General features: G+C 42.1%; 1 protein-coding gene across 2 annotated transcripts; it reads right to left on the reverse strand.

The window, feature by feature from the left end:
• Window positions 1–541: 541 nt before the first annotated feature.
• b3galt2 (UDP-Gal:betaGlcNAc beta 1,3-galactosyltransferase, polypeptide 2) lies at window positions 542–11,572 on the reverse strand. Of its 2 annotated transcripts, none has more exons than XM_034880700.1 (2): window positions 10,735–11,572; window positions 542–2,576 (listed from the first exon to the last, which is right to left on the reverse strand). In XM_034880700.1, the coding sequence occupies exon 2, from the start codon at window positions 2,224–2,226 to the stop codon at window positions 907–909; it is 1,320 nt and encodes a 439-aa protein (XP_034736591.1). In that variant the 5' UTR covers window positions 2,227–2,576; window positions 10,735–11,572; the 3' UTR covers window positions 542–906. The 2 variants fall into 2 exon arrangements, with proteins under 2 accessions (XP_034736591.1, XP_034736592.1); XM_034880701.1 differs by lacking the exon at window positions 10,735–11,572 and adding an exon at window positions 10,390–10,410.
• Between the last annotated feature and the right edge of the window lie 252 nt (window positions 11,573–11,824).

Here is an 11,824-nt window from a genome sequence, read left to right on the forward strand (position 1 = left end):
GTCTTACCAGTTTACATTTTGTAATATATAAATATGTCATCAGAAATCATCACAATGGGAGTCCGCTCAAAGTCAATAAAAGGTAATATTAATAATAATATAAGTCCCAGCCCTATATTTGCTTCCTATGACTTGAAAGTACAACAACAGAAGCCCAGATAAATCACACACACATCAAAGAAAATGAGTTCAGAACATTTAATTGTTAATTACTTCATTGAACATTTGCTCAAGTGCAGAGTAATACTCAATGTAAAGCTTTTAAAAAATACAATCTCAGTCATCTTTGACGTGACGTGAGTGCTTTCCTTTAGATTTTTAAAAACAAAATACTGTGTATGACAGATAAATAAAAAGATTAATCTCTTTAGAGTTGCCTTCTTTGATAAATCTGTAACGTACACACTGAGGAACAGGGCAGCATAACTGGTCAACGTCAAAGATACTTTCATTCATATTTAGGTAGTGTACTGTAACTTTCTACAAAACACATGTGCATTTCCCTTTTTCTGTAAACACAACTGTGTCTTCCTTTTTTTTAGATTTGTAGAGTGCGACGTACTGTAAGAGCCTTCACATGAACTACAGCATGAATTACCGTCACCACCTTTCTGTTGACACCTGAATTATCATAAACACCACTCTTAAATGGCCGCAGCACTTTTTGTGCTTGCTCCACATCACAGACAACCTTCCTTTTAGAAATAGCTCAACAGACTTACATTACTTAACATTTTGTTCTCAAATTAAAAAAATAGTTTGGATCATCAACTGTACACAATACCAAAAACAATGTGCTTTTCCCCATATAGTGAATAGTGCCAAGTTCAAAATGCCCTCTACGGGCTGAGTTTCAGTGCGCCCATCTTGCTTCTTTTTTTAAGTGGTGGGTAGTCACAGGATGCATCATGGAGGCCTCTCTCCATGAAACTTTCGGTGTCTGTACCTGCCGTTCTTTTCCTTTGCAATGTTGATACAGGCGTTGTGCTTGTTGCTCTGCAAGTGGGTCCAGTACTTGATGAGCTCATTTGGATGGAACTGATGGGATGTGATCAGGTGGCTGTACTTACAACTGGAGTACGACACTCGCCAATGGTTAAAGAGGAACTCATTTGGAGGGGGCGCCGGGTCGATGCGCAGCTTTGCCAGGCATATCCCCACGTAAACATCCTCCAGGTGCAGCCTGCGTATGCTGAGCGAGGCCTGGTAGATCAGCTCGGCCATGTCCCCTGAGAACACGTACCCCGTGCCTGAGCAGAATATCGGGTAGCGCTCGCTTGGGTACAGCTCCGGCGGCATGTACCACTTGCTGTCCTTGTTTCGGTTTGGTGCATAGCCCCTCATCAGGTAGCCGGTGAAGTATCTCTGCTTGGGCGGCAGTTCGGGCTTCAACAGCTTTTGGATAAGATACTCAGTATTGACAAACATGTCGCTGTCTGTCTTCATCACATAAGAGGCGTGTGGGCAATAGGTGGCCACCCAGTTCATGCCCATCAGGGTTTTGATGGTCAGGTTGTAGTAAGTGTCCTGATAATCCTGTTGGATGATGTCATGGTGAATGCGGCTCTCTTCCTCTATGCTGCTCTGCAGGTAGGTATCTGAGCTTTTTCCCGTGCCGAGCAGGAAAAGACGAACAAACCCCAGGCCCATTGCTATGCTCTCATTCCCCCATGTTTGGCGGATAGCGTTACGGGCATCGGCCTGGGCGGGCTCTGCAGCGATAAGGAGGATGAGGAAGGGCGTGCTGTCCCTGCACTTGAAGGGCTCGTTCAGGATGTAGCGGTAAGGCTGAGCGCTGAGCCTCCCTCCAACACCCATCTCCTTGTGTAAACTGTTGTTAGTGCTCATGGAGTCCCCGAGCCCCATCACACCCATCCTGGCTCCTCCTCCCCCTCCTGCTGCCTCCCCCGTTGCCCCATCCGCCTGCTGAGAACTGAGGTTGAGAAGAGGCTTTGGCGCTACATACCCGGTCTCTCTCCACAGGCTCCTCAGGGAGCTGCTCTGGTTTGCTTCTCCTTTTGGGCTGCGGAAGCCCCTGATGGTGTAGGCCAGCGGGTTTTCCCGGGGCCCACTGCGTCCCGGCAGCCAGTCCTGGTGGCTGAAAAATAAGAAGAGGGTGAAGAGCAGAGCCAGCGACAGGAGGCCGGCCACATGTGTCCGGAAGAGTGAACGCTTGACGGTCCAGGTCATCTTGATAGGACAGCAGTGCCGCCGTCTCCACTGCATGGTGCGGACAGGGGTCGCAGGAAGCTGCTGCTGCTCGAGAATGGGCGGCGGCGGTCACTCACAGTCACCTCAAACATGTGGTTGCCAACAGTCAAGAGGGTTATCTGAGCTGGCACTTGGGTTGGAGTGAGCCTCCTGGTGGAGTCAGGGGAACGTTTGAGCCCCCCAGTGCAGCTCTCAGCAGGGTTAAAAGGGCTCCTGATGGAGCTAGGAAGGCGATGATTCTCAGGCCATGAAGGCTTCTCCTTGGCTCGTCTTTGGCAATGTAGACAAAAACAAGGTCATGCTCTATGTCTTGTCCCCTTTAGGATATGATAAGGGTCACCTCCTCAGTGTTTGCTCTCTCTAATCTGAAAAGAGAAAAAAAGAAAGAGAAAACTGTTTTGCCAGCGGTCTGAAAAGCACCTCATTCATTGGCACTGAGCCACATGTCAATTGTCTGAGTTGCAGATCTGTATTTATTCCACTTGTAGGGAAAATCGGGCACATTTCTTAATAATCTTATTTAAAGGTTTGTTTTGACACTCTCACTTCTGAATTAATTCCTTCCAGATACACCAGACCCAATTAGAGCTTTCTGTGGATGTGGTGCCCACTAAGTGTAGCGCTTTCAACCCTTACCAGGTAAATGAAAGTAGCCTTTGGGTTCGTTACTTTGGTATATCTTTCAGTGCCTATATAAATAAATCTCCAAATGATCAGTTAAACTAATACTAAATGTTATTTTCTACTTTTTGTACAATGTAGTAAAACATGAAATGGTTTCTTTTAAATTCACCTTTTTCCCTTGTGATATAATAATAATGATAAAATCAGCAAAAATTAAACAAAATATGAACATCATTTACAATATTTCAGTGTTTCTTTAACCCAAAACGTGAGCTTTGACATACCCGTTTGCAGGTATAACCGTTTCACATTAATTTAGGTCAACACCATGAGCCCTATTTCACCCCGTACATCTGCATCTTCCCAGCGATGACTCGGTTAGTAATAGACCCTCACAGTCACCCGTCTACACACCTCCCCGCCACCCCAGCGTAGCAGGCCTGGTTCGTTGCACGTGTGTGTTGTCCCAGTTGAGACAAGGTCCTCTTCACACCGGGGAACAAACAAGAAACGAACGTCTACCGTGTTCTGGCTGAACTCGGTGATTTGCCCGCTCCGTGAATCCTTCCACGTCGCTGTCGTCAAACTCCGTCAGGAAACAGTTTGTCCGTGAGATTGTTTAGCCAACAATTCTACAAAGTTCTACAAAAGTTCTACAAAGTTATTTTTAGACAAACTCGCCGTCTTTTTTGCACTTTTCCAGTTCTTATCCAGTTCCCGGTGACGCATCACCTCTCTCCTCTTCTCCCTCGTCTCTCACGCAGGCTCCTCTTTTCCCCGTTTTAACCCGTAACCCAATTACAATTAAACAAATATCTAACAACCAATTAGAATATTCTTACTTATTTTATATCTAGGTAAATTACATTCCACAAGTAGGCTACTTTCAATATTCCATATAACCCTTTCATCATGACAACAGGGATTTTAAGTGCATAGAATGAACTAAGAGTTTAACCTTTTAGTAACTATTTATTGTCTTTATGAATTGAATATAGTTATGCATCAACTTTATTAACTTTAAATGATAGCCTAATTTTGAAAGGGCTAAATAAGGTAAATGGCAAGTTTGGTAAGCGGACTTAACATTTTTAAAAAGAGAAGCTGAATCAATTTGACAGCTTTGTCGCATCTTTGATCTGATGCACGTAGAACACAACAGACTCTGGGGATGAGGCTTTCTGAGCAAAGAAAATGGTAGATTTAGAGAATACTGTGGCAAGGAGGTGAGTTAGAAGATTGCTGCTGTAAAATGACTGGGCATACAGGAACAACCCCTAACCCTGCCTCGTTGTGGAAATACACACATGTTCAGAGTAAAATAATCTAAGAGTAAACATAACGGACTAAATGATCACATTGTTCTATTACTTTACACAATGAAAGAAACTAAGAAAAAAACTAGATAATCACAAACACATCTCACAGTTAAGAATCTAAAAATAGTAAAGGAAGTACTCCATAACATTCTTGTTGGAAACTCTGAGCTGGCTGTCTGGTGCTGGGTATGGTGAGGTGGTGGTTGCCTCTTGTCATTATTCAGCTTAATGCCTGGGGCAGAAGTATAAATTGCAGGTTTGCTCAACGTGATGCCGGCCAACGCTACACTGAGCCGCTTGGGTGAGCGAGTGTCATCAGTCCCCGACCGTGCATCGACAGCTAGGGAGGAGATGTATCTGTCAAAATGACTTTTCAGGGTCCAGCAGGCAGTTGTGCCAAAGCCTGAGCCAGCCTCTGGCGATAACAGCTTTTACCCACCATTCACCTTCCACCTTCAGCTTATCAATGCTGCCTACTGTCTAGTCCAGACCACCCAGGCTGTTTGATCTTTTACCACAGGAATAAATACAGGACACACAAGGAAACATGCACATGAATGCACACATGCATAGGCACACATGCAACAACGCAGGCGAAATGTGACGTGAATGATTGCATCTGTTTCCCACAGGGAGTATGGTACCAAGGGAAGCACAAAAGGCGATCACGTAGGCACACACCGATTCTCTCACTCACCAAGGCAAACCATCATTTTGCACAAGCACAAAATGTACTGTACATTGCACATAATCATATGCACACCAAACACTGCACACACAATCATTTTTGTGTGTTCACAGACCCAGTGAAACAAAAGCAAATGCAGTGCAGACTTCATGACGAACACAACACACTGCAGACAGTCAGTCTTGTGTCTATAGAGCGACACACACAAGGGATTTGCGTATCAAACCTAACTATATCCACACCAGAAACATACATCCGTATTACTGTGCATGTAAACACACACACACAAACACACACGCAAGTCTTGAATCAATCCTTCCCCCCTGAGTGTTTTAATGTATTAACTGCCTGCATTGCCTTTTTGTTTATTTGTTTGCTTTCTGTTTGATCATTTGCAGATACCGAACAACAAAGCCTTATTTTGAGCGAATGCTACATGCCGGCGTAGTGTGAGGCGTATTTTTTCTAAACTTCCAATTTTCATTTCCGGCTATGTTTGCTCATTCATCATGACAACTGGCAAGGAACACGGTAACCTTTTCAGGCGAGTGTGCTTACCCAGCGCAAGCAATTACAGGAGAATGAGAGGGGCCAGGGCCGGCTTTGTTTTAAAGGTTAACATACTTTACATCGAAGCATATCCAACGCTTGAGAGATTCTTCCTGTCAACTAAATGAATATCTAGATACGTGAGCTCTGATGAAGTGTGCACACACCGAGTGGGCACATCCACACATAATGATGGATACCCACACCCACCCACATGTTGACGACCGTGAATGGTTAAGTCTATGAATTTGTTTTATGCTTTCGACGTAAATGCCAAATTCACGGGGAGACCAGACATTCATTTTCCCTTTTTAGCAGTTTGATTTATAATCTACCAATGCCTCTCTTCATTAATTAATTTACTTTCTTGCCATCAATGCCACTTTTATGCAAGCCAATTAGTTACACTAGCACTAATTAAAGCCCCAGTGATTCTGCAGCCGTCAATAAACAAAATGAAGGCTTGTGCAGTGACACAGTGGTGATATACTAGGCATGCAAAAGCTTCAAACCAATAGAGGGCAAAACATCGAGTAAAGTGAAAACTTCTACAGCGAGGTATGAACACCATTCTACACAGTTGGCTTTCTTTGTTTCCACGCCTACCGTATATCAACAGCGTAGCTTGTTTTTTCCTCCTCATTGTGTGTTATGAATGCAAAACAAGCTTTGCTGATGTCAAGGTGGATATGACCTTCATTCAGCAAAGCAGTGCACGTTGTGATAGTGACACATTTTCCTCAAGACAAATACAGTACAGCTCCCATTTGTGAACTTTTCGCTGAGGTTAGAGGTTAAATTCGGCTTTATTGAAACAGGCCTGACTGATTATGTAGCTGACTATGGTTCACTGTCTTGAAGCAACAACTCTCATTCAACCACTGCATGTATGTTGTATTGTAATGTTAAAGTAGGATCCATGGCCTTCATCAGGGTAAAGTAAAGTCTGAGTTCTTAAAAAATCCCTGACGAAGACCATATGTCAAAAGATTAATTTAACAAGCAAACTATCATTGTTGTGGCTGAACGAGGACCATGGCATCAGGGGTTGCAACCAATGTCAACTTTTTGCAATTTCTTGACTCAGAGAAGGCTTCACACACCTTAAATCTGTTGTAAAGTTTGTCTATTTGATGCTTTATCGTACTGGGGAGAATAGAGTGACATTCCTAATATAAATATGGCCATTACTGAGGAAGGAGGGAGCCCACTGCTTTGTTTCTGTTTATTTTAAGACTCTGCCCTAGGCTTTCAGTCTCCATTGTTAGCATTCCAGTTCGGAGACAAAAACCAAACCTAAGTCTTAAGAAATGTCTTTTGCAATGGAAACAACTTAGTCTTCAATCTCCCCCTCTCTCTTTGAGATCTCGCCTCCCATTGTTTTCGGGCCGTATTGCTTATGTTGGCAGGAAACATCTAAACTACTTTCCCTGCCGTTGTTGCTCGGCCTACACAGCAATACGTTTTCAGAATTTCACATCTGCTTTTGTTCTCTCAAGGTCATGCTGGGCTCATCTTAAACAGAATCTTCCAGGGAGTTAGGGAGTTCAGGCCCAGCCTTTATTCAGAGCAGTCCCTTGAAAGCAAAGAGACGGCTATTGTGTCCACACCTCTCCCCTCAGTGCTGCTGTGGTCTCATCTTAATCCCTCCTCGTCCCGGTCACTTTCCTACACAGCTTTTCAGCTGTCCTCTCCAATCTATCATTTCCTGACTGTTGATACCATCTGATTGTCACGAACAGTTCATTGCAAAACAAGTGAAATAGAGGTGAAGGTTGGTGCTATTGCTTTCTCTTCCTAACTTTCTGTGTTAATTATTTGACAAGCTCTTAGTCCCAATTCTCCCCAAGTGGTGTGGGGTTTTCATGATGTTGAGAAAATTGCTGTGTTCCATAAAAAGGCTCCCAACTTTATTTTTTTTATTATTTTTTTCCAGATATAGACTACACAGCCCTGTCAAATAAAGATTCCTATTATTTAAAACCACCCAACATGTTAAACGTGTTCATTTGGATTGATTTTTAACTGGATGTTACTTAACATTAAATCTCGCAGTGTATATTGCTCCAATACTTTTCCATACAGTTGAACTGTTAATTTAGGTTGGTTTAGTCAAGTTTGCATTTGGGCTATAGCGGCAGAGGTTAAGTTATTAATTTATTAATTAGTTTTACCTAACTATTCCAACAGCTTATCAATTACTTTTAGCCTCTTATTTCAACAGTTTATCAATAAACTACTTTTAGCTAACTATGCCAACAGTTCATCCAGTACTTTTAGCTAACTATTTCAATTGTTTAGCAATTAGCCTACTTTTGGCAACTATTCCAACTGTTTATCCATTACTCTTAACTAACTATTCCATGTGTTTATTCATTACTCTTAGCTAACTATTCCAACTGATTATCCATTACTCTTAACTAACTATTCCATCTGTTTATTCATTACTCTTAGCTAACTATTCCAACTGATTATCCATTACTTTTAGCTAACTATTCCAACTGTTAATTTGTTACTTTTAGCTAACTATTCCAAATGTTTATTCATTACTTTCACCTATTTTTAACTGTTTATCCATTACTTTTGGCTAACTATTCAACAATTTTCTCCATTAGCTTACTATTTAACCAGCTAACTACTTGAACTATTTGTTTATTATAACTTCTATTTGAGCCATTCATCCTCTTCTTTAAGCTAACTGCTGACTTTTTCTCACTTGCTAACTATGTTTTTGCAGTTTTTGCACTGATTCAGTCTCAATCAGTGTCAATCAGCTGTTACAGCTTCCTTAAATTACTTACCTACTTTTTTTAATTTAACAATGTACTCCACACAATCTTTCCACGTAGCCCCTAGCAACTACAGACATTCCCAAGTAGCACTGGTCGAACAATACTGGTATGACAGCTAAATTGGTCAAAAATGGGAAATAATGGCTATATTCAAGTAGGCCTAAGTGTACTTATTTATTAATTAACTTCTAAAGAAATTCTTTATGAATTGCAATTATCCCATTTTTGAATTAAACTACTGGGCAACATGTGACAATGTTCATTCAATTAAATTGTGTTTCCTTCTTTTGCACCTATTGGCCTACCTGTAGGCTACCTGCTTGAGTTCACACAAATACAAGTTTTCTCACTTATAACTTACTGATACTGTTTTAAAAGATCTGACTCTGCGATTTAGGCCACATCTAACATCTAACATCTCTTTCCAAAAACAATTGTCTGTGTTCCTTTGGATAAAAAACTTTGTTCTCTTGAAAACAATACACAGCAAAATCCAAAAAATAATCCCAATAAAAAACGGCAAGAAAGAAAAGGTTTCTTGGAGGTATTTGAGTGACCTGACCCTTTAAGAATATTGTTTGGTGTACATCTGACTCAACTAGGATAGGACCACTGGGAGAGGGAGGGTTGCATTCGTGCTAAGTAATGCAGAGCAGATGAGTGACACTGGATGGCCAGCTGTGTCTTTTTTTTACCCTTCATCACTTAAAGACTGGTCAGATCTGGGACAGGCCACTGGAGCCCCTATCACAAAACATGACCAATTGTTTTTCTCTTTGATCATCTTTGATCAAGAACCGCAACACAATACAGGGAAGTATTTTGTTTTAATAGAAAATACTTCTAATTAAAAACGTTCCTATTAATAACAAGAGCTATGTTTCTTTAAAGACATTTTTCTGTTGTTGTTTTTTAGAGCTAAAATGAGTCGGCTAACCAATTAGTTCAACAGATCATTAATAGGCCAAAATGCCAAAAATCACCCAGTTTCTTGAGAGGATTTGATGCTTTTCTTTATTTACTGTGACAAAATAAAAGCTATTTGAAGATTTTGCCTTGGGTTTAAAGAAACCAATTGCCTTTTTTATTGTTTTCAACATTTCTTCAAGACCAGACATTGTGTATTTATACAAAAATAAGGCAGACAATGAACAATGAAAATAAACACTATTTAATCCCTTGAAAGATGGGCTTTGCTATTCTAATCAGCGAATGTCGATCTTCTTACAGGCTGCAAGCTGTCCGCTCTGTGTATGCTGAAAAGTATCAGGTGTTTATACACAGCCATGACTCTATGAATGGGAAACAAACTATTCAGTTCAGGCTCATGCACAGGACAAGGGAAAGGTCGTGGATGTATAAAGAGAAATGGAGTGAGAGAGAGAGGGATGGTAATCTGGCACATGCCAGATTAACAATCTAGGCAGACACATCAAACGGACATCTCAAAAGTTAACCAGATATGACCAAACCTAGAGAGAAAATGTTTTGTACACTGTGGAAACTGACCATGTACCACACATGTTGTAAAATGTAGACCTACAGAGTAACATTTACATCCATTTGTCCTTTAAAAAAGGCTGTAACAAAGGATGAAGTAGCCTATTAAATCTGGACTCAAAAATAAAAGAGCCCTCTGGGAAATAAAGCTTTTGCAGCGCTGGGATACTGTAGCTGTAGTAAATATTAAATGACAGTGATTTTTTTCCACTCAGCGAGAGTGATACCCAACCCTTCTCATTGTGTTGCTGTCAACTTTTACCACTGGATTTAATTCTAAATGTATTTCTGTTTTACTTTGTTAATAAAGCATGGCCATATTCTCCTCGCATCAACTGTTGTCTGGGATGTCCGTTCTGACGCCACAGCAATGAATTATGAAGTGGTTTAAAAATTACACCCTATTAAAGTTTCATAATCTAGTGGGCAGAGTGAATACCCAGATGGTGATCTTAGCTGCTGTATTTTTTTATGTCCATCTCAGCAGTTAGCATGCACAGGCTTTCAGTGCCAAATAGCTCAGGCAGCTGGATGTGATGAAGTGGATAAAAAGCGCTGTTAATTGAACTGGATCAATGGGAACTCCCTGGCCTCGCATCTTGGCAGGTCCAAGAGGAATTTCCTAAACTTGAATCTATGGAAAGGAATACAGCTTGGTCTACTGACCCCTTTTTTGATGTCAGTGATTATAGCTCCAGGAACCTACCTTCTGCTGTGGGCAAGGATGAATGAAAGCTATTCTTAATTTTCCAGTGGTAGGATGTACCTGCCGAGGAGCCCCTGAGTGTCACTGAAACATTTTGTAAAGTCACTGGTGCTCCAAAAAGTGCCTGATGTATAGGAGATGCAGGAAGTTGGGACATAGGTGAAAGGGAAGGGCATCTAGATGGATAGATGCATTGATGGATGGATGGATGGATGGATGGATGGATGGATGATACTAGTCAAGGCGGCTGGGAAGCCTGGATGTAATGGAGGGGAAAGGAGGGCGGGGAAGGCTAAATGAATAATGAGGGTGTGGAGGACCGATGAGACATGCAGTGCTGCGTACCTCCTCCTTTTCATGACAGGGCTGCGGTCGGCTTACGGAGTGTTTGCACCCCGGTGCATTTACCGGCCATCACCGCCTCTTTTTGACTGGAAACAACCTGCGCTTTAATGCCTCTCCTCTTCCAGCTCCCTCTCCTCTAACCACACTAACACCTTGGCTGTGTTAGGCTACGTCCCTCCTCGTCCTCATCCCCTCAGGCTCAACAAACCTGCAGGTTTTTGGTTATCCTCCTGCTGCGAATCCTCTTCTCTTTTCTCTCCTGCTCCTTGTGTCCGTTATACACCACAGCCTCCCTCTACCTCACTACTTAATAAATAATGTTGGTTGCCATCGCTGTTTCACGGTTGTTTCATGTTCTTTTCCTAGTTTATCTCCCTCCCAAGAGATATTATTTTATGTTCACATGTAAAAGAAAACAGCACAGCATCCACACACGTTTATCCGGAGCCCAAACGGCTCTAAAAGGATGGGAGAGCAGCGGCGGGCAGAGCAGCCGGAGTGAGACTGGTCCTTCACGATGCTTGGCAGGCTTATAAGCAGTATCAGCGCAGTGAAAGCGATGGAGAAAAACAATGAATAAAAAAATATCCTCTCCCACCTCTGAGTCCAATCATTGCCAAAATTTTCCCCGAGTAGCTTACTGAATGTAAACAAAAACAACTAGTCGTCTACTTTGACCTCCCTGCTTCGGTTAGCCAGTCCGCTTCTTTTTGTTTTCTCTTTTGTCGGTATCTTTCAGACGCTCCGTCGTTGACCGATCCCTGTCGGATTTCCCAGCCGGGGAAGAAAGCTGCTGGCCGGCCACGCAGGCTGTCAGACACCGCTCTACTGACGGAACTCTACCGCGTCACTGCATTATTACCGGAGCATCTCACGTGACCCTCATGCTGCGTTCAAGGAGGTTGGGTCCATATCATATGTACATTTGTATATTTGGACAATGAAACATGTCTCAAATCCAAAAAAGGTTATTTCATGAAACCATATGCCTAGTTGAAATGTCCATATTTGCTTGAAGATGTCAGAAAATCTCCATTCAATTATTCTGAGGATAGTTGTTTCTTCAAACTTGTTCCCAATCAAAGCATTT

This window comes from Etheostoma cragini, chromosome 9, assembly GCF_013103735.1.
Source record: "Etheostoma cragini isolate CJK2018 chromosome 9, CSU_Ecrag_1.0, whole genome shotgun sequence".
In the NCBI taxonomy this organism is placed as follows: domain Eukaryota; kingdom Metazoa; phylum Chordata; class Actinopteri; order Perciformes; family Percidae; genus Etheostoma; species Etheostoma cragini.

Bases quoted from the DNA above. Each gene is read 5' to 3' on its own strand.
- b3galt2 (XM_034880700.1), bottom strand. From the start codon at position 2,226: ATGCAGTGGAGACGGCGGCACTGCTGTCCTATCAAGATGACCTGGACC.